This window comes from Aspergillus tanneri (genome assembly GCF_003426965.1).
Source record: "Aspergillus tanneri strain NIH1004 chromosome Unknown AapTan_6_pilon_pilon_pilon, whole genome shotgun sequence".
NCBI classification, from domain to species: Eukaryota; Fungi; Ascomycota; class Eurotiomycetes; order Eurotiales; family Aspergillaceae; genus Aspergillus; species Aspergillus tanneri.
Window position 1 is genome coordinate 1,995,833 of NW_022984633.1, and position 27,573 is coordinate 2,023,405.

The following is a 27,573-nucleotide window of genomic DNA, read 5'->3' on the forward strand; positions in this document are numbered from 1 at the left end:
CTCGATGCATACAGAAAAGCAATTTCGCATCTTCATCTCGTAGTTTGAAAGACATACAACAAGACGAGTGTAAACAGAAGGGTATGTCTTTGCGCATCTTGTCAAGTGCTTGTTGTTTGCTTTTTTTTTTTTATTTTCAAGACCAGCTCCACATTCTTTTTGAAAAAAAAAAAAAAAAAAAAAAAAAAAAAAAAAAAAAAAATTAATAAAACGGGAAGAAGGAAGGCCATTGTAACGACCATCAAAGGTAGGGGGGTATCATAGCAGAGAATTTCAAAAGCAAAGAAGTTCAAACCCAAATGACATAATTCCTATGTGCGAGCGAACCAGAACAGGATATTTATTAGATAGCAGGGGGGGCACCCATAGCGAAAGCCGAATCGCTGATCCGATCTTCGGGCTTCATGGTCCCGTTGAGAAGAGGACAGAGTCTATCGGATGGAGTTTACAATCATTAGCAATGTAGAAGACGGGATGACAGCAAGGAAGGTGGAGGGAATTGGTAGAACGCACTTCTTGTTGGTCTTAATATGGCCGACCTGGCCGCAATTGGCGCATTTGCGCTGAGTTCCGGCGGATTTGCCAGAGGGTCCTTCGGCGGGTGAGTCGCCAACGCGGAGAACGCCTTTTTGTTTCTCACGCGCGAACCGACGTTCCTTGTTACGGTTGAGACGGCTGAGTTCGTTTTCGATCCTGAGAGCGAGAGGTGAGTTGAGAGGGTTCCAGAAGAGGGGACAGCATAGGGAAAGACGAAAAGGCGAACGTACAGTTTCTTATTGCGAGCGTCGATCTCCGGGTCGCCGGTGGGCTGGAGCGAGTCAAGTCTAGGGGCGAGAGTCAGTATGTGGTGACGGGAGAAAGTGATATAGATGATCGCTAGATATCCACTTACTTAGTAGACAGAGCCTCGGATCTATGGCGGTGCTGAATGTAGTGCCGAATGACGCGAGGATCCCAGACGAGGGTTTCCTTTGGATAGAGACTCCCTTTCTCATCCTTGTAATAGCGAATGATGCGGAGCACCTTGCCTTTCTGATCCGCCATGCTCATCTTGCTGAACTGACTGGTCGTCTCGTCGTCGCGGCGGCCAGGTGCGGGCGTGGGAGCCTCCGATCTGGGAGTGGGCTTGCCAAACTCCTCGTCTTCCTCTCGGTCAACGTCACTCTCATCGTCCGAGTGTTCAACAGTGGAGGACAGGCTAGCTTTCTGCGCGTCCCAGATCCGTCGGATGGAGGTTTCGTAGGATTTCTGCTGCCGGGCAACGTTGTAGCTATGGCCGCCGAGCTCTTTAAGCCGTTGCGCGTCCAGTTTGTCCTCGACACTTTCGCCAATCGCTTTGAAGCCACCTTTCATGGATGTCTTAATAAAGCTGAATCCCTCTCCGCGGCCAGTCGGATCGCCTTCGCCATGGAGCTTGAGCATAGCTTTTCCTTGAGATGCGAGGAGGAAGTTGCGGGTCGCCTTCCACGGCGCCATCTGCTGCTCAAAGCTTTCGCCTTCTCCATCGTCGTCATCTTCCCCTCCGGTCTCGGCATCATTGCCATAGCCTGTGTCATGCAAGTGCTGTTGGCCGACCTGCATGGATTCCAAGAGACAAACGTCCTCTGGCTGCACCCACGCTCGAATCACATCTTGTTCGGGTACCGGTTCCAAGGGGACCCAGTACTTTGAATCCTTGTCGTGTTGAAGAAAGTCCTTGACCTTTTGACGGTTCTGCATGTCACTGGTTCCTGGGATATGAGCGGTAACGTCACTGATCGAGAGCCTGAGATCAGGGCTCTTCTTTAAGAGGCGATACACAAGCATCTTCATGCGGTTTTTAGCCACCGTCGTGACCTTTCGTGAATGAGGCCCAGGCACGTCAACGGACGGAAATTGCTGACCGGCGACAAACAGATTCTCAATGTTTCGGAGAAAATAATCACTGCCCCCTGAGCCAGTGCTGCTGCGTACCACCAAGAAGTCGGTGGATTTGGCTTTATGCTGGAACAGCGGTGCCCTATACATGGAGTTTGATATAGCGGGGGCGATCTCACCCGGGTCAACATGTCCAAATATAGAGAATGGGCTCTTATCTTGAGGAAGCAGGACAACCGTTTCACCAATTTCTGCCTTAGGGCGGGTGGGATCCTCCATACTCTTTCGACGATAATAATTGATGAAACGATTCGACATTCCAAAGTTGGAAAGCATAAGTGGCACCTCCTCCGAGTATTCAACCAGCAGAACGTTGGAGTTGTCAGCCATTGACAGTGCTTTGGTGGAGTTGTAGATTGTTTTAACATCCTTGCCTTTGTGGTGCTTGCGCTTGACGTGAGCGGGATTCTTGAACCAACAAGTCTGGCCGGCCCGGAAGGACAAAGAAGGGCGATGGAATGACCGCGCCTCCGCTTTGGCAAGCTCTGTTTTATAGTAGGGCCATTGCAAGCGAAGCGCAGGCATACTGTGTTCGAGCGTGACATTACCCAGAGTACTTCGGACTTTGTTTTGATGATTCTGCTTGAGCATGTCGTACGCCTGGTCGTTGGAAATGTTGTAGCGGGAGGTGAGGCGCCGAGTGACATTCACATCCATCTCGTCGCGGTTCAAGGATCCAAGCGCTTTGGGCTTCTGGGCGGTGGAGTCGGGACCACGCTCATCTAGCAGAATGTGAGGGTCATTCATATCAACCGTAACCTTTTGGGCAATCCGCGACGTAACATGTACAGGATCATCCATCAAGGGCACGTCAACGTGGGAGAGAGCAACTAAGTCCAACGGATCCCTCCCAATCTTCCGTTTTTTAGCCGGACGAGTAGTTTCGACAAGCCAGTCGTCGTCTTCCACGTCCTCCATAGTGTCCTTAGGGGCCGGCTCGTCAACATCCATAACAGAGTCATCGTCCTGAACATCCCAATCAGAGCATACGACACGGAGATCATGCAAAGTGATGCCTCCTGGCAAAGGCTCATCGGTGTCAGTGTCCTGGTCGAATTCCTCCCTGGCTTCCTCTTCCTCTTCCTGAACGGCCTCGGTAATGGTCATGATCCCTAGCTGCTCTGATTCTAATGAGCGCTTATAGACTTGTCCCCCCGATTTAAAACTCCGTTCCTGATCGTGGGCCAGCTCGATGTTGAGTTTACTCGGAAGAACCGGCTTGGGGGGCCTAACGGGCTGTTTACCCAGAAAGAAAGCCTTCTTGTGTGGGATCAATTCGAGAAAGCGAGGAAGGGATTTGCGATCGAAGGTTGGAAACAAAGAATGCAGAAGCTCCTCTACATTCTCGGGCGGAGCAGGAGGATTGTCGGGGCCGACAGTAGACATGGCAAACAGGGCCTGTTGGAGTTTCCATGCGCGGAGGGCCGCAGGATCCATATCTTCTGCCGTGGGACTCATAGCGCCATCCACTTGCACATCCTGCTCTTCGTCCATATCCATCACCATGGGCACAGGTTCGGTGACGGGCGCTTCGCCAACGACAGGTAGGGCAGGGGGCTGTTCATCTTCTTCGAAGAATAGATCTCGGGTTGGGTCCATTTGATCTGGCGCATGGGAGGCAGGCCCTTCACCAAAGAGGTCGTCAAGTTCATCGGGGGGAGCGGCCTGCTGAGTTTTTTCGTACTGATGTTGCTCCTCCTCTTCCTGGCCTCCAAAAAGATCATCCTCCTCCGCCTCAAACAGACCTTTATCCTCATCATCAATCACTGCGACTCCATTCTCCGCCAAGACCGTCTGAGCTCTCTCCTCTTCTTCCGGAAGGTCGTCATCGTCGAAATCTTCGTAGTCGATCGCATCATCTGCTTTCTCGCCGGGTTCCAAGTCTCTCTGTAAGAAATCGAAGGACATGCTGCCGTCCAAGGGGCCGTTCATCTGTCGCATGACATTCTCGAAGTCTGCATCTTCGGGGTCGGGCGCCCCGGGGTCCGTAGCGTGAGGCATATTGTAATTTGAAGATGGGGAACGAGTACAGGAGAAACAAGAATGTGTGGGAGAGAAAGGGCGGTGCTAGACAGCGCGTGGGGTGTAGCGGATCGGTCAAACGAGCGGAGTCGGGGAGAAGGGAATTCACAAGAAAGTCCGCATGGAGACGGAGGATGGGCAGTCTGCTCCAGACTTCAGAGCTCCTCAATGTACACGGAGACTGAAAGGAAAGGTAGGGTGAGATGAGGTGAGATGAGATGGACAAGGCAAGACGCGGCGAGAAGAGAAAAGACGATGTGAAGGCAAGATGAGATGGGGAGGTACACTAGACCGCATCGGGTAATCAGCTACTACTTCACCACCAACGTTCACTACAATTTGTGATCTCCCGGAATCTGATTGATAAATGTAGATTAAGTTTATATTTATTGTGGTCACGGTAATCATATGGTAGTATACATTAATTGTGGAAAAGAGTGAATGCGACTGGGGATCTCCTGCCCTTGGTCTTTGCTTCATAAATTACAAAAAAAGAAAGAAAAGACGTCCCAGATCATTCAAAATGGAATCCTCCATAGTAGATACAAAGTGCTTTACTAGCACCTTCCATACAATAATGCATCAACATTGCTTGCTGGCCCCCCGGGATGACTTTGGCTAGCTGCTTCACGTCCGAAGTGCGAGGGAGAAATAGAACCACATACTTGGTAAACGCCGTGTACTCACGGTACAGTATGTCCAAAGAATACGGCTCCATGGTATGTAAGTTGAAGACTTTGTCAGAGCGATACCCCGGGCCTACCAATATCAGTGGTTAGGCATTAACTTGCAAAGGACTTGCTAGGAGGATGTCACTCATACCACCCCAAGGAGGACTAGCGAAAATAACACTATACGGAGCCAAATCCTTAAGTTGATTCTTCAAGATCTCAAAACAATCACCTTCAAACCAGGTGATCTTATCTTGCACACCGTAGATCAGGGCATTGTGTTTGGCACACTGCAGTACACCCGGGTTTTTCTCGATGGCGTACACCCGTTTCCATTTTCCAGAGAGAGCGAAAGCAATAGAATTGCCCCCAGCTCCTGCGAATGCATCGATCAGGATACTCCGTCCAGCGGGGGCCGAGCTGGCCAGGTGCTCGGCGATTTTGCTACCCCCAATAATCTTAGAGACATATCCCATGGGACATAGTTAAAATAGGAGACTCACTTGGCCACCGGCTCAGGGGTCACTCCAAACCATGCATCATCCGTCAACCAGACTCCCTCGTCATATCGTGAGAAGATCCTGTAGCGTTGGGACCAGTAACTATAGCCACTGTCAGCGGAATTCTCGACATCATGTCACGACTCCGGCCGTACTTTTGGATATCCCAGGGTACTTCTGCGAGGTAGTTGTAGTGATGCACCTCTGGAGGGGGAATTTCCTCCATAGAGTCTTCCGTCATGGCATGAATAGAATGCAGGAGAGAGTCCTGGGAAGTGGAATACTTCCATTCTACGATGCACGAGCTTTGAGATAAGTGACATGGTGTTTGTTTGGTTTGCACCATTGCCTCCCACTCCCATACAATGAAGCTGAGATGCTGGTGCATCAGCAGTTCAGCTCGCATGATTCTCCGCTCACTCCATCACTCGCTCGTATTATCGTCATGTTCGGAGCTTTGAATCGAATTATCGAGCGTCTGGATTCCGACCCTGTCCAACGCCCTCGGTCGCCTTCTACCGGCGACCGAGGATTTGGCTTCCAGGTGCTCCGCAACAAGGACGCGGAGCTACCCCTAGAGCCATGGTTTGATTTCATCATTGGCATTAATGGTCGTCTAATCGTGAGTGACCCGTAAGGGCTGGAACTGAGCTTTCCATCGTTATGTGTGGAAACTTATCGGTTCGTATCTTCTACAGGAGGATCCGGACCCGAATTTGTTCGCGACTGAGGTTCGCAACTGCGCTGGCTCCAGCGTAGCGTTCGAGATCTGGAGTGCCAAGGTTGGATACTAGACGACTCCAAGACCATGTTAGATCCATTGCTGATTGTATGCTACACATTAGGGTCAACGGACACATACGGTGTCCATTCCCGTTCCGGTTTCCAACCCGACGCTCGGCCTTGCTCTCCAACTAGCTCCTCTCTCATCGGCACAACACATCTGGCATATCCTGAACATCCCGTCACCGCTCAGCCCGGCATACCGGGCTGGGCTGCTGCCACACTCGGATTACATTGTCGGGACCCCGAGTGGAACACTACGAGGCGAATCCGCGCTGGGCGAGTTAGTAGAGGACCACCTGAACCGCACATTAGTTCTCTGGGTATACAATAGCGAATTTGACGTCGTGCGTGAGGTGGAGCTGGTACCCACTCGGGGTTGGGGCGGACAGGGTGCTTTGGGCGCGGAGCTGGGATACGGTGCCTTACATCGACTGCCTGTGGGGTTGGGCGAAGAAGTCGAGGAGCCTGGCGAGGTTGTATTCGAGACGCAGGACGACGGCACCTCTGCACCTGTGATGGCTCCCCGGAATCCGACTCAGAACGCTCGAGAAGCTTCTCCAGCTATGGGAGGGCACTTCCTCGTCCCCGCGAACATGTCCTCGCCGCCCCCGTTGGCCTCGCAGGCTGGTACTGCCCCTGGACATGCGACGTCGAGCACTCGGCGGGGAAAGACCCGACACGCGGGAGTATCGCCCAACCGAGCGTTTGACGAGTATTTCGCCGAGGGAGAGCAGAAGAGCAAGGAACAAGACTTTGCGCCGTCGCGCAAGGCCTCTCCGTTGCCCCCTCCTCCCAAAGCCGGCGTGCGCCCTCCGCCGACCGCCGAAGAAACGAGCGAGCCACAGCACGAATAGAGTAATTATCAGTGCTGTTCTGCAAGGATCTTTCTCGTTGCGTTGTGGAGTATCATGTGTCTCCGGAGTTAGGATGGACTAAACCAATGCCGAATGGGGATTTTCTGTATTCCTAACGAGGGCTGAGGACGGGGTTGTTACACCAGGGTCTCTCGGGCACCGAGCTGGAATATGTAAAATAGTATGGGATCGGTTCATTCGAACCTACGTCTTAAAGTACACGCACTTATGCAATTGAAACCGTATCCCATCCCAAGCCCCGATGATACTGTACCAGTCACAGGCTCCAAATCACATCCGCTTCAGGGAAACCGAATACAGACAGAGCAGAGAAGTACAGGAGAAGGAAAGAAAGAACAAAGCATGTGTGAAGAATGAATGACAATTTTAATGGCCCTTGCTCACCAGCTCCTCCAGCTTCTTCCGGGTATCACCGATCTTCTCTTCCATCATGGCCCGCGCCATTCCACTGTGGGCGATACCCGTATACCAGATATGCTCAGCCTTTTCCCGGATACGGAGGTGCTGCTCCGCCAAGGCGGGAACCTTCTTCTCGTACTCCCACACCAGGTCGGAGACATTACGCATCGTCACCGGCAGAAGCGTCCAGGCCGCAACAGTGCCAAAGGCAAGCGGCGAGGCGGTACGGAGGAGGATCCCCCGGTTGCGCGACACAATCGAACCGGCCATGGCGGCAACGACCACGTAGACTCCTCCAGGGAGCAAACGCTCTCCGGAGTCCGGGGAGGGCGCTAGCGAGGCGACGGTGTTGGTGAAAGCATTCTCGACGTGCAAGGCCCGGGACAGGAAGTCATTAAAGCAGTTCTCGACAGCAAGGGAATGATCGTAGAGGAAGAGACGGGCTTGCCGTATCTGGGCCGTCAAGATATCTGTGGGAGTCGGAGAAGATGAGGACGAGGAAGGAGACAAGGACGGCTGAGGCGCAACAGGGGCAGCTTTCTTGGGCAAGTCCAGGTCCGGAATGTCCGTGGAGAGGTCATCGTAGATCGGCTTTCTCTGCAACCACGGGGGCATCACGTTAACAGAGAGATCATCCCTTTCGACTAGATGAATCAGGAAAGACAGGTCGTCTCAGTAGAGGGTCAAATACTACCAGATCCCGGGGTTCTTCGGCCAACGCGGCACGACGGGGATAAAGAGTGACACCCCCAGCCAGAAGGGTGGCAGCGAATGGGGCCACAACTCGCTACAAACGTGGTCAACGAGAGACGACCGACTCACAAGGAAAAGGACCAACCTGGGAGAACATTGGCCGGAACGACATGGTGGGAAGAGGCCAATGGGGGAGGGACTGACGAGACAAACACAGAGGAAGAGAGCAAAGAAGTTGAGATGAGGTCGGAAGCGTGACCGCCAAGCCATTTTTTCGCCTCCGATTCTCCTCCGTCATTGTCCGGTTTCTCTCTCCTCTCTGTCTTGATCGTCTTCCTCAGGATTCATTTCGTCTGGGAATTTCACTGGACATCCGGTGGAATGTCGACCTTCTCTCTCTCCCTACGCTGAATTCTATCTTCCCTCCCGATGTCAGGCTACTTGCTGATGCCTCTCCGGCGTCGGCCCTGGACCTGTCGGGCATGCCTACAGCGACTTCAACAGCAGACGCGACGATCCCTGGAGACGGCGGCGGTGTCTCCTGCGTCCCCTGGTAATAGTCTCGACTACACACGTGCAGGAAATGCAACACAGAGGAAAGCGACCGACGACGACACCCTGCGCCGTGTCTTCGACTCGCCGCCCTTTTGGAGAGAGTTTTCGCAGCGCCGAGCGGCCCAAGCCCAGCCTACAGGTCTGGTGCAGAACCAGTACCTGACGAGTCCCGATGGGTTTCGGACTTTTGCCCATGTCTCGCTACAGAAATGTCAAGCGATTGTGTCCAAGGTGCTGTCCGCGTCGACATTGGAGGAGTATCGGGATATGGCTGGAGATCTAGATCGGCTGAGTGACCTACTGTGCCGAGTCATCGACTTATCCGATTTCATCCGCGCCATCCACCCGGACCCTCGGGTGCAGGAAGCGGCGACGCAGGCGTATGCGCTAATGTTCGAATACATGAATGTACTCAATACTACGACAGGACTGAACGACCAGCTCAAGAAAGCGGCTGCCAATCCCGAAGTGACGGCACAATGGTCCGAAGAGGAGAAGATCGTGGCACAGATCCTAATCAAGGATTTTTCGAACTCAGCCATTCATATGCCGCCCTATGAACGACAGCGGTTTGTGAATCTATCAAATGAGATCAGTCAACTAGGGACGACATTTGTTAACAGCGCCGAGCCGGCAAAATCCCACGTTGTGGTCAGTGCCAACAGTCTCCGGGGCCTCGACCCCATCCTGGTGCAACAGATCAAACGGTGGAACCGCACGGCGGCGGTGCCAACCATGGGGATGATCCCGCGTCTAGCGCTACGGTCGGTGCACGACGAGGCGGCACGGAAGGAGATCTACTTGGCGACACGTACCTCCAGCAACCGGCAGATCCAGCGGCTGGAACAGCTGCTGGCCAAACGGGCGGAGCTAGCGCAACTGTCGGGCTACGACAGCTTCGCACATATGACGCTGAGCGATAAAATGGCCAAGAGCCCTGAGGCGGTGTCGAAATTCCTCACCACTCTGGTGGGGAGCAACCGCGAGTTCGTGCAGGAGGAGCTGTCACATCTGCAGGCCATGAAGAGCAACAAGGCCCTGCAGGCGTGGGATCATGCGTACTACGTCCATCAGCGGATCACGCAGTACTCACAATCGCGACGGTCCCGGGAACTGAGTGCCGTGCCGGAGTTCTTCTCGCTGGGCACGGTGATGCAGGGGCTGTCACGGCTGTTTGACCGCCTCTACGGCGTGCGCCTGGTGCCGCAGGAAACGGGTCCCGGCGAGACGTGGAACGCGGACGTGCGTCGGCTGGACGTGGTCGATGAAGCGGAGCGGCACATCGCGGTCATCTACTGCGACCTGTTCTCGCGCCCCAACAAGCACCCCAACCCGGCGCATTTCACGCTGCGGTGTTCGCGCGAGATCTCGGCGGCTGAGGTGGCCGAGTGCACGGCCATGGGCGGGTCGGCGCACCCCAACGACGGCATGGCTACCGCGATCGAGTCGAAGACCCTGCGCCAGCTGCCCACCATTGCCCTGGTCTGCGACTTTGCTGAGCCTCCGACCATCGGGACGGGTGGACCGCCATCGCTTTTGAGCGAACACAGCGTGCGCACTCTCTTCCACGAGATGGGCCACGCGCTGCACTCGATCCTGGGCCAGACCCGACTGCAGTCGATCTCAGGCACGCGATGCGCCACCGACTTCGCGGAGCTGCCGTCGGTTCTGATGGAGCGTTTCGCTACCGCCCCCGATGTGCTGGCGCTGTACGCGCGGCACTGGCAGACGGACCAGCCGCTCTCGGCGGATATGATGCGTCGTATGGAGCAGGACCGCACAGCACACGCGACCATCTACGGAGCGGTGGAGAATGAGGCCCAGATCCTGATGGCCCTCGTTGACCAGGCCTACCACTCGCTCCCGGCATCGTCGTCCCCGATCTCCTCCACAGCGCTCTACCACCAGGTCTCGTCGGCACATGCCAGTCTCCAGGACCCGGTGAGCTCGGCCACCTCGTGGCAAGGCTTCTTCGGTCACCTGTACGGCTATGGGGCCACGTACTACAGCTACATCTTCGACCGGGCCATTGCTAACAAGATCTGGGAGGACGTATTCGGCGGCGGAACAGCTGCGGTAGACCGAGCGGCGGGCGAGCAGTACGCACGCGAGGTGCTTCGCTGGGGAGGAGGACGCAACGGATGGGACTGCGTGGCGGGAGTGCTGGGCGAGGGGCATGCGGCCAACGCGGCGGGCAGACTGGCGGAGGGCGGCGACGAAGCGATGCGAGAAGTTGGCCGATGGGGATTGGGGCACGATTCGTAGTATTTAGTATTTAGTATTTAGTGTAGTATACTGGATATAGAGGTACTTGTGTATACTTCCTAGGAACTTATTGGTACTATACTGTACTATCCAATACTGTATGTACTACATGGAAGTAGGCCTCGCTCGGGTTGGAGAGGACAGTGACATGACACCGCATGAGCACGAGGCCTGTGAAAGCAAAGAGCGGTCATGTACCACCCTAAATTGTTACGTTGACTTGGTTCTACATCCATATAAACAGCACTCTTCCCCTCTCTCACTTCTCTCTCTCTTCTATTCCTGTCTTTCCATATGCTCTCTAAAAATCAGAGTCATCATGCCCAATACTAACTCCTTCACCACCTCCGAATCCTCCTTCTCCCTGCGTCATTCCTCCCACTCGCCCCTCTCCCGTTGGGTCTCACGCCGTCTGTCTCGCTCCAAACCCATGCTGCATGTCCGCCCAACCGATTCTGACGACGAAGAGCGCGTGACCGAGTCTTATGCTGCCTACTGCCGGGCCTTCACGGCGGGTCAATACCACTCTGAGCCCCCGTCGGGTTGCAACGGCTCCAATGGCTCTAACGGCTCCCCTTCTAGTCACTGCCCCTCGTCCTCCTCCCTGGACTTCCTGCCTGTCGGGGCCTATGGCTTTACGCCTCTGACCACGCTACGCTCCCCGACCCCGCCCCCGCGCGTGCTGACTCCCTCTCTCTATCGGGCCTCCTCCCAAGCCCTCCAGCTCCCCCATCGTCCTTGGTGGACTCGTCTTCCGTGTGGCTGCTGAGTCCTTCTCTCTCTCTCTTAATTCCAGTCTCCTCTCACTACAGCTTCATAAATGCCATAGCCCAACAGGGGTATCCTGAGCTTCCTATTATTACTACATATACAGCCTAGTCAATACAACGTGCCATTTACTCCCATCCCATGTCTCCCCTGGGCCATTCAGGCAGATCCCTCCGCCGTCGTTTTCTCCGGTTGCGGCGTCAACGACTGGCTGCCTGCCTCGGTCGTCGGTCGCTGAGACAGACGATGCGTCAATTCCCCAACCAGCCTGCACTCCCGTCAGCATCTCCATTCATGCCATTGCCAACAATTGGAGGGGGAGAGGGCACGTCCACTAACCGGTGATGATCCTCGTACCACTCGTCGTTCGTCGTGCGGATGTGTTTAAGCTGTGTCTGGATGCTTGCCATCTGTGGAGGTGCGAAACGGACCAGGAGATCCATCGAATCAGTCAGTCATGTCAGCCAGAAAGAGAAAGGAAACGGTCCCGGTCAGGTAAAAGGGTGAAACCCAGGCAAGCCTGACGACCCGGACGTTAAACGGGGGGCTCCCACCGTTCCCTCGATAGATGAACCAAGCTCCTCACCTTCCACGGGTCCCTCCCCAGCCGCCTTCTTGTCCTCCTCCGCCCACCGGCTGCCCTCCAGGCCCACTCCGCCGCCCTGGGCTGTGTCCCTTTCCGCCTTCAGCGCCGCCAGCTCCGCCTCCAATTCGCGCGTCCGCTTGCGGCTGGCCGAGATGGCCGAGTCCACCTCGCCTAGCTGGTTCAGCAACGACATGTTCTTGTCGATCTGGTCGTTCAAATCCTTCTCTCCCTGCGAGAGCCTCTCGTTGATAGCCCGGTTCTGCGCAGTGAGTCCGTCCAGCTCGCTCGCGAGTACCTCCTGCTTGCACTTCAGCTGCGTCACCTCCTCCTGGGAGGCCGAGAGCTGCTTCAGGACCGACTCGAGCTCCGACTGCGAGTTCCCGCTGGCCGACTGCGACTTCTCCAATTCGGCCGCCCGGCTCGCCAGCTCCTGGTGCTTCTGTTGCCATTCAGTCGCCTCCGCTTGCGCCTTCGAAATTTCGGTACGGTGTTGGCCAACGGCCTCCCTAGCGTCAGTGGCAGACTGTTCCGCCTTGACGACCTGCCTCTCGAGCTCCGTAATGGTGGCCTTCAGCCCGTCCAGAACCGTGCTGTCCTGCGCAGCTGCATGGGCCTGGGCCAATTGCTCCCGCACCTCACTCAATGCCGATTCGTGGGCTTTCTGAAGCTCGTCTAACTTAGCCTGGTTGGAGGACTCCAGCTGATCACGAAGACTCTTCACCTTATCCTCGTGCGCCGTGAGAAGCTCTTCAATGGCCTTGCTGTGTTCAGCATCTGCCTCAGCAGACTTGGATGCCTGCAATGAAGCCAGCTCTGCCTGCAGTGCCGATTTCGTCTCCTCATGCTCCTTCTGTAGCTCCGCAGTCTCCTTCCTACGGAGCTCTGTCTGTGATGTAATCTCTTCCGCGTGGCGCTCCATAGTCGACTTAAGCTCGGCCTCAAGGGATTCAACCTTTTGTCCATGCTTCAGTTCCAGCTCGCGATTGGCGGACACCAAGGCGTCATGTTTGGCTTGGAGCTCCTCCAGTGCCTGTTTTTGAGATCCGGATGCATCCGCCCGAGCAGTCTCAAGCTCAGCAGCATGCGCAACCTTCAGTGCTTCAAGGGCCTCCGCGTGCTTCTCCGCTACCCCCGACGCCTCCTGCAGGTGCGTCTCGAGCGCTTTTTCCGCAGCCAACGCTCTCTCCTCCAGCGACTTCGCCAGGCCCTCTTGTTCGACATCCTTAGATTTGGTCCTGTCTTCGAAAGCAATGAGACTCTTCTGCAGCTCCTCGGCTTCCAGTTGCTTGCTGTGGATTGCGTCTTGCAGGGACTTGATCTCACCCTGACCCGTTGACAACTGGGACTCCAATGCACCCACCTTCTCCTTCAGGGATTCAATCTCCTGGATGGCAACGTCCTGGGCGGAGCTAGCACCCTCCTCCAGCGACTGTCTCGCTTCACCAAGAGCCTGCTCTGATGCCTCCAGCTTCTGCACCAGGGATTGCAATTCCGCCTGGTGCATAGCCTTGATCTCATTGATAGCGTCCTCCCTTCGTTTCTGGGCGACCGCCTCAGCCGCATCGAGAGTGCCACGAAGCTCCTGAAGTTGTTCGGCATGGGTGGTGCCGGCTGATTCGGCAGCTTCTCTGGCAATGGCCAGTTCCTGGGCATGAGTTGTAGCCGTCGACGCCACAACCTCGTCGTGCTCCGCTCTCAATTTGGCTATGGCCGTCTCATGAGCTGTCTCCAGTTCCTTGATCTCTTTATTCAGCGCATGTTCGGCAGCACTACGAGCCTCCTGGAGCTCTGACCGAAGCGTTTCCACGGTCTGCTTCAGGTCCGTTATATCCTTCTCCTTCTCTGCAAGAGCTGTAGCTATCTCCTCGCCACTCTTGGTGGCGGATTCCGCGTCTGCAAGTTTGGTCTCCAACGACGCGATCTTCTCCTCCAGGGCGGAGATGGACTGACGGGAGGTCTCCTCGGCAGCGTGGGCTTCATATTCCTTGGCCTGGTTTAGTTTCTCCATCTCCTGGTTCAGATTTTCAATCACCTGGTCCCGTCCATTAAGTTCTCGCTGGAGATTGTCCAGAGCCAAAGCCCTGTCTTCCAAAATCTTGGTAGTTTCGGCCACGCTATTTTTCTGCGCCTCCAGTTCTGCCTTGATGGCGTCGAGTTGCTCCGTGTAGCTAGTGGTGTTGGCCTTTTGCTCGGCCAGCTCCTTCTCTAAGGCTTCCAGTTGAGCTTGATGGGTCTGTTTCAGCTCTTCCAAGGCAACAGAGGCCTGGTCATCGCCCTGAGAAGCAGCAGACTTCGCAGCTTCGTCCAGATCTTTGAGTGACTTCTCTTCCAGTTCTCTCCGCTGTGCCTCGGCCTCGTCCAGCTGGGTACGCAATGCCTGCAGCTGCCCCGCATGCTCCGCAGTCATCCGCTCGATCTCGGCAGCGTGCTGCTCGTGAATTTCCCTGGTGGCTGGTTCATTGTCTTTCAAGCCCTCTTCTTGCAATGAAACAGATAGCTGCGCTAATTTCTCATTCACGGTCTCCAACTCCGACTTGAGGCTAACCACAGTGGCTTCGCTTTCTGAAAGCTTACTCTCAAGAGAATGCAGCTTCTCTGCGTCTTCTTCCGAGCCCTTGGTGGTGGTGCTCAGTCTCTTCGTTGCAGTTCCGGTTGGCCGGGTCACAGTCGAGGTGGGCCGGGTGGTCGTCCGCGCTGCGCTGCCTGACGAGGTTGTCGGGCGGCTTGTGGAAGTTGACGTGGCTGGCTTGGGAGTCGAGCGTGCTGATACCGTGCTAGTGCGTGACACCGAGGCTTTCTTCTCTGCCGTAGACGAAGCGATGCTCGAGCGCCTATCCAGCATCGTCGTTGACTTGACCGGAGCCCTGGTGGCCGGAGTACCAACAAGCGACATCCGTTTGGCGGTGCTGGAAATGCCTCGTTTCTCATCCCCGGAGCTCGCCACTGACCGGGCTTTCTCATCGGCGGAGCTGCTGACCGACGCGCGAGACCGGTGCGAGGCGGTGGTCGACGTGCTCAGAGGCTTCCGAACGGTGGTCGTCGTGGTCGGACGCGTGGGAGGCTTGTTTAGAGTGCTGCCATTGGTAGTCGAGGGACGAGACGTCGATGTAGTTGTCTTGGGGGCAGTGGAAATCAAGCCGGGACGTTTTGTGGCAGGGGTTCCCGACACCGGACGCTTGGTCGTGGTCGTCGTGCTAGAAGTCGGGCTCTTTGTCGGGCTCTTTTTCGTGGGAGACCCCTTAATATTTTCCTTGTCCTTGGAAGTATCAGGGCTAGTTACCGGCTCTTCACTACCGGAGAGGACGGTTGACTCGACAGGTGTGGCGGGGGGTACATCGGATTCCACCACTTCTGTTGGGGCAGTAGGAGGGACGGGTTCTTCAGTAGAAGCCATTGTATGTGGCCTAGAAAGGAGTTTAGACACAGTCGACAACCAGGGATCAAATCACAGGTCTTCCTCAACAAGCGATCTAGTAAATAGAACAGGATGCACATTAGTTTCAGGGCTGGTAAAGCAAAGGTAAAAACGAGAGAGAAAAAAATCGACGGGGTAGATGAATGCAACGTAGGTTTTCCATCCAGAGCGAATCATCTGCAAATTGGAAAGAACGTGATGGACAGGAGGGGAGGGGGGCCAACACTGCCTTCCTGGGTTTGCTGATCTCCCGGCAGAGGGCAAGTCTAAGAGGAATGGAATGGGGGGGAAGTTCTCCTTTTCCCTCAAAACCCGAGATCCACTGGGGAGGGACATAGCAATGAGGGCTATTTACTTACATCAACACCACGACCGACCACCAATTGCAGAGATGGTGAAACACTTGGGAATGTACAAGAGACACCCCACTAAGCACCGAGTCCGTGTAGTACAAGAACCAGTGGAGGGAGAAGAACCTTAGAGCAAGAGAGAAATAGCTCCCGTTCCCTGAAATGTGACCGACTGGCGAAGGGGAAAGTGTACAGGTATAGGGATCCGAGAAAACAGACACCAGCAAAAAGATAATTAAAGAAGAGACAAGTAGACAGAATTAACAACGATTAAATGGGCTAGGGTAGTTAGGTACGAGACAATAAAAAGGACGAAAGAGTTCAGGAGGGACAAAAGAGGAGGAGAAGAAGAAGAGAAGGAAGTCACCAAAAGAAGAGAAGAAGGTGCTGACGAGGGAACTAAACGCCCGTATCGCATGATACCGTCCCGTACCCACCAGGGACACTAGTACGGTATCTATTCTACTGGCCAGTTTGCACGTGGTGATGTCAAGAAGGATTCTGGTATCGACGGTATGGTATGGTAATAACAAGGTCATAAAGACACCTGACCGTATGGATGGTGCCCAAAGAGCGCATCGCCAGAAACAGGTCGAGCCAGTGGGAGATGGATACAGTTCGAGAGATCGATCGGTGGATTGGGTAGGGACACTAGGATCCATTGAAAAGGGGTTATGTTTGTTGTGATGCGCGTCCCAAACATTGGGTTCCATGGTTCGAATCTCCCATTAATCTTAACTATATATCTTCGGGACTCCAACTGAACGGGCAAGTTTGATTTACCGTCAATAAAATGTAGGGTATCAATCTCCAACGGTACAAATACACACAAAACCCCCCTATGTTCATGAACCCCTCACACTCAACAACCACTGCCATTGCTGTTGTTCCTCTTGGGTTGGCGCTTGCTTCAGGATCGTCGGCAGGTATGCGTCCAGAATCTCTTGCGCTTTGGTCCGGAGCTCGTCGACCGTTCGTCCACGCAGTTGGGTGCCGAAATTCACGAGAATTTGACTGTAACGATCGCGGTCTGGAAGACACAAATGTGCCGGTTAGCATTGCAATTCCTGGTGGGTGTTACTTTGGGGACCCCAAGTATATATGTCGTTGGAGACCTACCTTGATAGAGCTTCAGCCCGTCCAAAAGAGCGATTCCTTCGGCATCCGTCCATTCCTTCCCAGCCCCGACAGATTTATTGACGTTCTCAATGTCATGGGCAGAGACAGACGTTTCAAATCGTTCCCTTCCCCTCTCCCTTTTCAATGAACCGTTGTTTAAAGCCTCGATTAGTTTCTTGAGGGGTCGTAGTAGACACTGACCTCGAGCTTTGAACTGTACGTATCTTTCGGTCTCCAGGTAGTAACTACGGGCACAGAGTCGTAGAAATAAACGCATGGCCCGGTCGACATGATCCTGGGCGCGGGCAAACAACTCGTGGGCCTTCTTGCAATACGCTTCGAAACAGGTAAGAGTAAGTTTCACCATCAGGGGAAACACATGGGCTTCGAATTCTTCTGCCAATTCCCCGCTAATCCATTGATGCTCTTCACTCCGTTTTGCGATATTGAACACTTTGTCAAGGAAGAGGTCTGCTTCTCGAGAGATGGCGTTGAAAAGGGTGTCACATTCGTGCACCAGCGTCGGGGACGGGCTGCATTGGGCGTCCAAAGAGCTGACAATCTCGGCGTATTTCTCTCTGAACTTCGATGACAGACTTTTGATGCCTTTGAAATACTTGGCTTTCGATGGCCTGGCAGTCTGAGCCAAGGTGCGCGTCTCCCTGATCAAGGTGTTCCAATTCTTCCCCTGCCCCCCGAGCTCAGAAGCTTCTCTGAACCACAGAAGCTCTATTGTATCATTGGGCGTACCTCTGACTGATTTCGTTACGTCTCTCGCAACACCTTCACTAGAAATATCACCGTCAACTTCTGGTGATGGCTCCCGGGAAGTTGACAACGCTTTTCGCTCTCGCATTTTCTCAACATGAGATGTTTGCTGAAAACTGACTGTCGAGCGCCGGTCTTGATCCGGGCATATAGCAACAGGTGAAAGCGTTTCAGTCACGTCAGGCGAGTGCTGGGGAATATCCGACGCTGCCGGAGGTTTGTCAGATTCGCTCTCACTTTCTGATTGAGAGTACCCTGATTCTTCGACTACTACCGTTTCCTCTTCCCGATTCAATCCGACTTTGTCCCCATGTTCGGAAAAAAACTCAGATTCGCTCTCACTTTCTGATTGAGAGTACTCTGATTCCTCGACTATTTCCATTTCCTCTTCCCGATTCGATCCCAATTCGTCTCCATGTTCGGTAATAAACTCAGATTCGCGCAGTTGCTGAGAAGGGGAAAATTCCTTGGAGCGTGTCTCAGGAGAGTCAACTTGATCCTCAGACAACAACTCCACCGAGGGAATTCCATCTTTATCGTTGGTTCCTTGGATGCTTTCGTTTGTAGTGATTTCGTCGGCTTTTTTGCTAGAATTCTCATCACAGTCAGAATCGTCTACAGAGTCATTTCTAAAGGGAATGTCATCTCCAGTGCTAGACTCATCATCAGAGCCATCATCGGACTCTTGATTTGACACCTCTTTAACTCTGTTGTCGATTTCAACCCGTAAGATTGGTTGCAACCCCGCAGGCATTTGGAGGGGAGTATGATTGCTGGCTAGCTCGCTCTGTAGAGATTTGGAGCCTCTAAGGGTGGTCGGCTCACTTTGCGGGATCTGTGTAAACGCAGATGATCGATCCGTCTCTGGAGATTCGGGAACTTCCCAAATATCACGTTGCCGTACCTGCGTCCTCCTAGCTGTAGAGCGATGGAAGGGGGGTAGAGGTCGAGCTGGAGAACTACGGCTGACCCGATCTGTAGAGCTGTGGAGATTGTTTAGAAGGTCTACAGAGTACGAGGTGCTGCCGTTTTTTCTTCGCTGCCGTGCCGTCGATTGGAGAGGGGCCATCTTGGGCCGTTGACCCGAAATCGGGGAAATAAAGCAGGTTGGAAGCTGCAGCGTGGAAGTAGAGGGACCATAAATTCATAATAGTCGGTAGTCGGTGTAACCCCGTGATCGAAGCACTGGCGTCATGCTTCTTATCGATAACGACCTTCTCTCGTGACCTGCTATGTTCTGGTCACTCTCTCCACCAAGGGTGAAGCCCAACAAATCATCCACCACTGGAATTTCTCTTTTCACGCTGATAAATATCATTAGATTTGGTTGTAGTCCCTTCGCGCAGTCTCCAGAATGGCCGCTGAAGGATTCCCAGTACGAATTCTGCCCACACTCGACCCCGCAAGGCAGAATGCTTTCATCCAGCCCTGCAAGAAGATCAACGAAGGTGGTGATGTTTCGGAATTTTTATGCTCTAAAGCTTACGTTGATATCATGACCTTTTTACTCCAGCTGAACCGCTCGATGTTTCCCGCCAAACGACCGGATGGTGGCGTGCAGACCTGGCCGTTGAACTCGGATGCTGTCGAGTTTTCTGCTCCTGTCCGGCAGCTGCAACAAGTCCTTTCGAAACTGGAAGCGATCATTGAGGAGGCCCCGCCAGATACAGGACCGCGAAGATTTGGAAATATTAGTTTCCGGAAATGGTACCAGATTGTGGAGAGCCGAGCTTCGAGTCTCCTCGAGGAGTGTTTGTCACCCGATGTACTCCAGGCCCGGTCATCGGATCCAAACGGTCCTACCGCTGAGGTGGAACTGAAGGCTTATTTCTTGGGAAGTTGGGGAAGTTCTCAACGCTTAGATTATGGGACGGGCCATGAGCTCAACTTCCTGGCTTTCCTCGCGGGAATCTGGAAACTGAATGGGTTTCCCAAGAATACTCCCGGGATCGAGGAGAGAGCCATTGTTTTAGGCGTGATACAACCGTGCGTGTCTCTCTGACACAGTACTTTTTAATATTGATACTGATGCGGGGATATATCTAGGTACATGGAGCTTGTGCGCACCATCATCAAGACATACACTCTGGAGCCTGCAGGCTCCCACGGAGTTTGGGGCTTGGACGACCATTCCTTTATCCCGTATATATTTGGCTCCGCACAACTAGCACCAGCTCTGGCAGAATCGGACCGAGTACCTGAAGAGGGTTCTCTGCCCGAGGCGCCAGACCCCAAAGGAGTTGCCAAAGCGAGCATTGTCGAGAGGGAGCGCGGAAGTAATTTGTATTTCTCTGCCGTTGGGTTCATCTACGACGTGAAGAAGGGTCCATTCTGGGAGCATAGTCCAATGTTATATGATATATCTGGGATTCCTACAGGCTGGGCTAAAATAAATAAGGTTAGTATCAAGGTTCCCTGCATTTTGTACCCATGCCCTAATGCAATCTAGGGTATGATCAAGATGTATAATGCGGAAGTGCTTTCTAAATTCCCCGTGGTGCAGCATTTCCCATTCGGTTCTCTCTTAAGCTGGGATCGTGACCCAAATACTATACCCCCACCATCTACTACTCATATCTCACCCGGTCCTCAAGTTCGGCCCCAGACCGCTGCTCCTTCTCCCTCCGCGACCCAGGCGCCGGGGACACAAGCACCCTGGGCCTCTGCATCGCAAACTATTCCACAGAACGGTACTGCTGCTCCTTGGGCGACTGGACGAGGACTAGGAGGAGGGCCATCTGCATCTAGGATACCACCAACACTCTCCGATATGTCCACGTTGTCACCCAGTTCAATGGCACCGACTCGAGCTCCCTGGGCAAATCCGCAGCCCGCCGGACCTCCGATTGATGACAGCAAAGGGGATGTCACCACAAAAGCCCCTTGGGCAAAATAGTCCCTCCTTTTGGGACAAAAATTTTGCTGTTTCTTCTATGTATAATACCCTCTACATCATATATGAAGCATGAGATTGCATTAAAATGGATGATTTAAGGTATCGTGATGTGGACGAAGTACTGTCCATAATATAACCAACTCCGACCGGGTATCATCTGTATCTAAGTAAACGCCCAAGATTTTTATATACACTCTCTCGTTGTATAGAACGCCATGACACTCAAGCTTAATTTAGCCTGAATCAGAATCCGAAGTATAAGTCACCAACGCAGTCGAAGCGCCCGGCTTATTCTGATCCGAAGTGCTTGCCTTCTGCGAAGGTGCATCTGAACCCGTAGACGATGACTGGTTAGTCTCCGTGCTCTCAGTTTCTTTGCTCGCATCTGCCGGTTTATTTAAACCAGTTTTCCGTCTTTTAGCTTCCGGTTGCCAAGTATTTATATCTTGACTGAGAAATGGATCGACTACTGCACGAGTATTGTTCGTCAATGAACTGCGAAACATCGCCTTGCGTTCTGCACGAAGATGTGCAGTTTTGGGCCTTTTCCCACCCCGGCTTCCCGAAGCGGCAGCCATCATCTTCGGCGTCGAGACGGCCGACTGGAACATGGGTCGCACTCGCACAGGCGGTTCACCCACGGGGCCAAAATCGACCAAGCCAGCACGCAATCGATCCTCCTCGGTCTCGTCAACCAAGTCAATCCCTAGACTCATCTTGTCCTTCAACGCTTCACGCTTCGCTTCGGCACTCTCGAGCGTCTTTCGTTCAGCCCGGAACCCGCGTCTCAGCCGTCTGGACTGCTCATATGGATCCTCCCAATCACGGTTCTGCCGTCGCTGCAGCTCAAAAATGCGACTTTGCTCCGTCTCAGCCCGCCTCTTATCCTCCACCTTCCCTTCTAACCGCGCCAGCGGGTCATTCCGGGTCTCGTCTCCCTCTTCTCCTCGTAACTTGATCGCAATTTCTCCTAGTCCAAGCTCCTTCTCTTCGCCGGTATCTCGTTTCCTCCCGCCTTCGGTCACAACATATGCCGTGTTCTTAGGATCCGTATGGATTTCGATCCACCCGCCGCACGCGGAATGTTTCATACGGAAACTATAGATGGGCGTAGAGTGGTAGTTGCCTATTTTCTTTTTCTCGGCGTTGAATCGCACTCCCTGACCGATGAGGGTCTCGTGGGGTTTGCAAGTTGTGCACCATACCGCGAAGGGCATCTCAAACCGTACCACTAGGGCGCCGGTTGTATGTAGGTGGCGGGCACGCGCTCCCAGTGGATGCTTTCCGGCCAGCCTGTTGCCGGTCGTGAGACCTTCTTGGTCTGGAGGGACATAACTGTCTTAGGTTAGATGGTTGGGATCCTGTTTGTCAGTGGCGGAGGGAGGGGTTGCTGAACAAACCGTCCCATGTCTATTGCAGTTAGCGATGATTGGATTGGGGATTTTATAAATGATACTTACTGAAGCCCTGCATATTTGATGGTAAGGGACTGTGACCAGGCGTTATAGCATCAATAAAGTGCTCTGCGGCCGAGTTGGGCCTTCTGAAGGTAAGTTGTTCGTTTCAGAAGCCAAGATGGGAACATTCACTATTTATGCAAATGACTAATTATACATAAAATTATGATTTTCCCCCATTGGGAGGCTTTTATACATCGCCCACCGAACGTTATCCACGCACTGGCTTCGTTATATAGTATCATAGATATAGACAAGAAACAAGTCAACTCGGAAAATGCGACAGGATCCATCCATATGCAGTTACGCGACAGAGCATCCTCCTCCCCCTTCACACCGTACACGCATATCAGCCACACTCTGTCCTAGCCAGATGGTGACTCCCTCGCCGTTTACTGGTGCCTTCCAATCCTGCATCGCGACATCCCAGATACTGATGTCCTTACGGGTGATCTCAAGTGTCAGGTCCTCGCTCTCCCCCGGAGCCAGGGTCTTAGTCTTCTCGAATTGTCGCAGCTGACGTGATGGAGTATCGACCCCCAAAGTAGTAGGCAGCTGCACATAGAGTTGTACGACAGCGCGGCCGTTTCGTGTGCCGGTGTTGGTAACCTTCACTTTGACAGAAAAATCTACGTCCCACAGAGCGGGATTCCCGCCTTCAGCGCCACCAGCGCGCGGCGCGGGTTTTGGGACAGTTGTGTATCCATCTGGATATGGGTACTTCTTCGTTGTGTTGGCTGCTGCGCCTTCCGGGTTGTCCAGATATGGGTATAGATAGCGCCAGATACGATTAAAGTGCTTCGGCCAGGCGACTTCTGACGGTGCAGGGATGGTCGTTGGGTATGTGGGTGTGGATCCTTTGGGTGGTCGTGCCGGGGGATAGACACTGTCTATCGGCGTGACCTTCGAGAGACTGGGTGCAGAAAAGCTGAAGGTGGTATAAGAGAGTCCATGACCAAATGGATATCGAGGTGTGACGTTATTTTTCAGGAAATGCCGATAATCAATATACAATCCTTCAGTGAATGTGTCTTGGATTTGGCCAAAGGGTTGCTGGAGCAAGCCCACGCTGGATGGATAATCCGACTCGCTGCGTGGAATTGTATAAGGCATATGGCCACTGGGGCTATAGTCACCAAAGAGGATATCCGTCAGGGACCAGCCCGCCTCTTGTCCGGGAAGATGTGCAACGAGGACCGCTTTTACGGAGTCCAGGTCAATCCACTTCTCCATCAGGATGGGACCGACGGTGTGAACCACAACAACTACCTGTGAAAACTTTTCAGCTGCAGCTTTGACGAGATCGTCACCATTGTGCCACGCATTCAAGCCTGCCGTGGTGCGGTCTCCGGGGTTGCCGTCTACAGTGATGTAGTTCTCACCCGAGTCCGCATTAATGAAGACAACTGCGGTGTCCTGTGGGCTTGGGGAGACATTCGGGGGAAACGTGTCTGTAATGTGGAACTCGGCATTGGACGAGATATTGGCGATTGCTTCCTGCGGCGTAATAAGGTACGGCAGTCTGGAGGTTCCACTTCCCCAGCCCATAGTCAAGACGCCTCTGTTGCATCCTCGGTCAGTGCAGGAGTTGAGGCCATCTGGATTAGGACCAGCGTCGGTGCCGAAAATCTTCAAAGAGTCATTACGTCTTAGCGGCAAGATACTGTCCTCGTTCTTCAGCAACGTGATGGCATCTCTCGCTATTGCTCGTGCAGTGATATCGTGCTTGCCTTGGACGTTCACATATTGGTTGACAATGCCAACTGGAGAAAACAGAGCTCCCGGGTAGAGCAATCCTTTCTCATCGAGCGTGTTACCGGAGAAGTTGGGAAGAGGGTAGTCTTTATCCTGGCCCATTTTATACCATGTTGCCACGATTCGTGTCACCTGATGCTCTTGTAAGGGTGGATTGAAATCTTCAAGCCGGGGGAGGGGGGGGGGAATTATACCATATCATTCAGCCGGTCAACTGGGACCGTTCTATTGAGAACAGAGCGAGACAGTTCAGAGCCCCAGTAACTATCTCCAAGGAGTGGAACAGCTCCATCACCTGGCATTTCCATGTCCAGTCCAGCTAACGCAGATGAGACACCGCCGATCTGCGCCAGCCAGTCGGTTACGACAAATCCTTGAAAGCCCAATTCATCCTTAAGTATCCCGTTGATAAGTTTGCTGTTTTGGCTACAGGCGGAACGATTGACCTAAAAAAAGCAGAGATATTCAGTCCGAAGATCCCAAAGGATGCTGAAAGGCAACATCCACGACTGATCCAGAGCTACTTACATCGTTATAAGCAATCATGACTGAGCCAGCTCCAGCTCTCACACTCTCTGCAAACGGCCACAAATAAAGCTCATGTAGCGTCCTGTCATCAATATTGGAAGAATACCCCTGGGTGACAACAGTGCTCATGCGATGCATCTCTTGCTCATTGCCAATAAAGTGCTTGAGCGACGCAATGGCCCCGGTGCTTTGCATACCCTTGATCGTGAGGGAACCCCCAATGGCCTGCAGACTGGGATCTGCCCCAAATCCCTCCCAGTTGCGACCGCCTCGTGGCTTTCTCCCAATCGGACCAACAGTGGGACCCAGAAGAACGTTGATCCCTTTTCCTCGTGCTTCTTCACCGAGGCCTACACCCCGATCATACATGAGTTTCTTGTCGAATGTAGCCCCCACGGTGATACCGGCAGGGAAAGCCGTGTTATGATCGGAATTACGAACCCCAAGAGGAGAGTCATGAAGACAAAGATTGGGGATTCCGACTCGCCAGGCACTCCCGGTTTGACCGGCACAAGGCCCCATGAAGTAACCGGTGCCAGTTGTGAGGTTCACCTTCTCGGCCAGAGTCATATTACTCACGATTTTATGCGCCTTTTCGTAGGCTTCAGCCCAGTTTGGCAGCCATCCACCTTTGGGCGCCGGGTAATACGGAGGTGAGTAGGCATCGCTAGCGGAGTCTCCCACGTTCAGCTCCGGTGATGGCGGCGAAGACAGAGAGCAGTGGACTAGGAAAAAGAGAAGAGCCAAACACAGCGACCGAACATTAGCCATGGTCGATTCATACGAGAATCCGAAGCACTCAGCAGAAGCGGTGACATGATGCCTACGGACGACGAGAGTGGGGGTCTATACTACTTATACGGGCTTCTGTTCCGGTCATCCGTGATATCCTAGCGATAGAATGTTGCTGATCATGGGATTGTGACAGGTCGGCATACTGCAGGTGTCATTTGGCTAAATAGAAGGGCTATTGGAACGCCGGATAGCATTCTCCGTACGAACGCCATGATTCGTGTGCCAAGAAGGATCGCGTCGAATCGAAGACGATCATTGTGGAAAATAGAAGACCAATCAATGGACGGGGAGGATGTCAAAATCAAGGTCTAGCGTCGCAGTATCACAGTCAAGGAAGAGCGTAAATTGGCCTCATGTCGGACTGTCCACGAGGGATGCCAACCCCGGGCCTAGTGCTGTGCGACGGGATACTGTCCATGTTGACCGAGGACATAGTGAGATGTACCCCGCAGGTACTCGACCAGGATCGGAACAGAGTTCATTCAGATGGTAGGGTCTGACTCCCCCTGGAATGTAGCCTGAATCACGGGGTGAAATATCCTGACGAATCCAATTAGGGCACTGCATGCCTGCCGATCTCTCAGAAACTTTGGTCTCTGTTGGGCAGCCTGCTGATCTTCAGGGAATTGTCACTCCCGGGAACAGGAAGGATCATCTACTGGAGTACAAATTTGTCTGCTTTCTCACAGTGCTGAATACTGCTTGGCATCGTGTTGGCTTCAAATATTTTGCTTCATCAATTGATGGGGAAACGTTCTGACCGTACGGTCTTGAGTAATACAAAGACATAGGACGTGGAAACTCTGTAAAAAAAAAAAAAAAAAAAAAAAAATAAAAAAAAAAAAAAAAATAAAAAAAAAAAAAAAAAAAAAATTTCAAAAGAAAGGAAGAAAGAAATGCACGCGAAATGCAAGCCCTCAAAGAACCTCGCTGAACATCAACCCAACGGTGGCCTCCAACGTATCGTAGAAGACGCGATTAGTGTCCGGCAGAAGCTCGCAGGTCTCTGAGCAACCATTGACAGGATGAATCAACTCGTTGCAGCGTGGACGGGGTACTGAGTTAAGGAATCGATGGAACTGGTGCACGCTGAAGCCATGGAATGGAGCCATTGGTGGAGGATAAAGCTGATGGATCTGGAGGTGTCGTATGAGGGTTCCCAAGATCATCTTGTCACAGTCATCACAGCAGGATCCGCTGTGCAGAACCGACTCAGTGCGTTTGTAAAGCGACCGAACAAGATTCCCAATGGAATCCTGGCGTATCTTCTCTATGGTTCCTGTTTCAACAATCAATCGATATAAGCCTGTGTGGCTCGATACACTGTGTCGAATATACTCACTCACTAAGCTGTCTGGGATCATGGGGAGAGCCAGGCAAGGCATGGGGCCGATACTCTCTCGCACAGCGATGCTTGTCATCTCTTGGAACATTTCACCATCCCGAAAAACCCAGGAGATGAAGATCCATCGAGGCAAGTCATCCGTGTACTCGTTCGGCACTTGATCTTTCAAATTATCTAGCCATACTTCTGCGAAGGCCTCCACTGCCTCCACGCAACCGTAATGGTTTGCTAGAACTGCGACCATAAACAACATTCTGGAAGTGATGAATCGCGGCACCTTTCGAGTCTGACAGTGCAATACGTCCAGTAAGATAAGCAGTGCGTCCCTCTCGCTGGCACAGGCGGGGATCACATCGCTCTCACTGAAGTCCAGCATAGCGTTAAGTCTATCGTGGAAGTATTTGGAAGCCAGTGTCAGATGTTTTGAGGAGACCAGGACTCTGATCTTGTGGATTCTTCCCTCGCAGATGTGCGTATCGCCATTAAGCAGAGCGTCGATTAAAGCAGAGCTTCTGAGTGAAACCTGTTGTTGTCTTCCATTTGCAATGCTGCCATTGGCCTCTTCATCGCCCGGTTCCTCATTCGGGACCAGAGTCCCTGGTGTAGATGCTGCGTCTAATTCTAATCTCGGGAATAGTAGGGGTGAGCCGCGGACCGCACAGACATAGATAGATCATGGGCGGAGCTTGATATATAGACCCAATCCCAGGTGGATAAGCACTCACCTGTCTTGATCACATTCAGATGTATCTTGCCAAAGCGTTCTTCCAGGACCAGGAGAAGGTCTCCGTCAGGATCTATGACATAGAAACTCGACTCCATGTGGACATGCTAGTCGATTACCATGATCAAGGATGAGGAAATTATAGAAACGAGAGTTACGAGAGACAGATAGCGAGCGAAGGTAGGCTAGTGAAGTACGACTTAGTTTGATTTACGTTGATGCGGCCATCTATTTACAGGAGACTACTGCAACAAGGCATTTTTTGCTCTTCTTTGTGCAGTGAATGGAGGTGGAGATTGTCGTGGGTGGTTTGCTAATTCACAGGAGAGGCTAGAAAGGATACACCCATGGGGGAAAGTTGGTATGAAAGAAAAAGTGCTACAG

General features: G+C 53.0%; 11 protein-coding genes across 11 annotated transcripts; 4 read left to right on the forward strand and 7 right to left on the reverse strand.

Annotated features, from left to right (window-relative positions):
* Positions 1 to 343: 343 nt before the first annotated feature.
* On the reverse strand, positions 344 to 3,918 carry ATNIH1004_008675 (DUF3591 domain-containing protein; the record flags this gene model as incomplete). The annotated part of the gene is made up of 4 exons (XM_033573280.1): positions 344 to 431; positions 514 to 693; positions 768 to 824; positions 893 to 3,918. 4 exons carry the CDS (start codon positions 3,916 to 3,918, stop codon positions 344 to 346), a joined length of 3,351 nt encoding a protein of 1,116 aa, XP_033423832.1.
* Positions 3,919 to 4,453: 535 nt separating this feature from the next.
* ATNIH1004_008676 (RNA methyltransferase) lies at positions 4,454 to 5,351 on the reverse strand (the record flags this gene model as incomplete). Its single annotated transcript, XM_033573281.1, has 4 exons — positions 4,454 to 4,698; positions 4,762 to 5,054; positions 5,114 to 5,212; positions 5,266 to 5,351. 4 exons carry the CDS (start codon positions 5,349 to 5,351, stop codon positions 4,454 to 4,456), a joined length of 723 nt encoding a protein of 240 aa, XP_033423833.1.
* A 204-nt stretch (positions 5,352 to 5,555) lies between these two features.
* On the forward strand, positions 5,556 to 6,750 carry ATNIH1004_008677 (putative Golgi reassembly stacking protein; the record flags this gene model as incomplete). Its single annotated transcript, XM_033573282.1, has 3 exons — positions 5,556 to 5,732; positions 5,809 to 5,892; positions 5,956 to 6,750. 3 exons carry the CDS (start codon positions 5,556 to 5,558, stop codon positions 6,748 to 6,750), a joined length of 1,056 nt encoding a protein of 351 aa, XP_033423834.1.
* A 387-nt stretch (positions 6,751 to 7,137) lies between these two features.
* ATNIH1004_008678 (MICOS complex subunit MIC26/MIC27) lies at positions 7,138 to 8,035 on the reverse strand (the record flags this gene model as incomplete). Its single annotated transcript, XM_033573283.1, has 2 exons — positions 7,138 to 7,814; positions 7,993 to 8,035. The coding sequence occupies 2 exons, from the start codon at positions 8,033 to 8,035 to the stop codon at positions 7,138 to 7,140; spliced, it is 720 nt and encodes a 239-aa protein (XP_033423835.1).
* A 257-nt stretch (positions 8,036 to 8,292) lies between these two features.
* On the forward strand, positions 8,293 to 10,683 carry OCT1 (mitochondrial intermediate peptidase; the record flags this gene model as incomplete). Its single annotated transcript, XM_033573284.1, has 1 exon — positions 8,293 to 10,683. One exon carries the CDS (start codon positions 8,293 to 8,295, stop codon positions 10,681 to 10,683), a length of 2,391 nt encoding a protein of 796 aa, XP_033423836.1.
* Positions 10,684 to 11,002: 319 nt separating this feature from the next.
* ATNIH1004_008680 (uncharacterized protein) lies at positions 11,003 to 11,452 on the forward strand (the record flags this gene model as incomplete). Its single annotated transcript, XM_033573285.1, has 1 exon — positions 11,003 to 11,452. The coding sequence occupies one exon, from the start codon at positions 11,003 to 11,005 to the stop codon at positions 11,450 to 11,452; it is 450 nt and encodes a 149-aa protein (XP_033423837.1).
* Positions 11,453 to 11,942: 490 nt separating this feature from the next.
* Positions 11,943 to 15,431, reverse strand: ATNIH1004_008681 (M protein repeat protein; the record flags this gene model as incomplete). Its single annotated transcript, XM_033573286.1, has 1 exon — positions 11,943 to 15,431. One exon carries the CDS (start codon positions 15,429 to 15,431, stop codon positions 11,943 to 11,945), a length of 3,489 nt encoding a protein of 1,162 aa, XP_033423838.1.
* A 1,216-nt stretch (positions 15,432 to 16,647) lies between these two features.
* On the reverse strand, positions 16,648 to 18,758 carry ATNIH1004_008682 (uncharacterized protein; the record flags this gene model as incomplete). Its single annotated transcript, XM_033573287.1, has 2 exons — positions 16,648 to 16,832; positions 16,922 to 18,758. 2 exons carry the CDS (start codon positions 18,756 to 18,758, stop codon positions 16,648 to 16,650), a joined length of 2,022 nt encoding a protein of 673 aa, XP_033423839.1.
* Positions 18,759 to 19,043: 285 nt separating this feature from the next.
* Positions 19,044 to 20,585, forward strand: RRD1 (Serine/threonine-protein phosphatase 2A activator 1; the record flags this gene model as incomplete). The annotated part of the gene is made up of 3 exons (XM_033573288.1): positions 19,044 to 19,675; positions 19,736 to 20,087; positions 20,139 to 20,585. 3 exons carry the CDS (start codon positions 19,044 to 19,046, stop codon positions 20,583 to 20,585), a joined length of 1,431 nt encoding a protein of 476 aa, XP_033423840.1.
* A 233-nt stretch (positions 20,586 to 20,818) lies between these two features.
* ATNIH1004_008684 (uncharacterized protein) lies at positions 20,819 to 25,143 on the reverse strand (the record flags this gene model as incomplete). The annotated part of the gene is made up of 7 exons (XM_033573289.1): positions 20,819 to 21,920; positions 21,986 to 21,995; positions 22,046 to 22,128; positions 22,380 to 23,929; positions 23,992 to 24,243; positions 24,326 to 25,050; positions 25,110 to 25,143. 7 exons carry the CDS (start codon positions 25,141 to 25,143, stop codon positions 20,819 to 20,821), a joined length of 3,756 nt encoding a protein of 1,251 aa, XP_033423841.1.
* Positions 25,144 to 26,037: 894 nt separating this feature from the next.
* On the reverse strand, positions 26,038 to 27,287 carry ATNIH1004_008685 (uncharacterized protein; the record flags this gene model as incomplete). The annotated part of the gene is made up of 2 exons (XM_033573290.1): positions 26,038 to 27,086; positions 27,191 to 27,287. The coding sequence occupies 2 exons, from the start codon at positions 27,285 to 27,287 to the stop codon at positions 26,038 to 26,040; spliced, it is 1,146 nt and encodes a 381-aa protein (XP_033423842.1).
* Between the last annotated feature and the right edge of the window lie 286 nt (positions 27,288 to 27,573).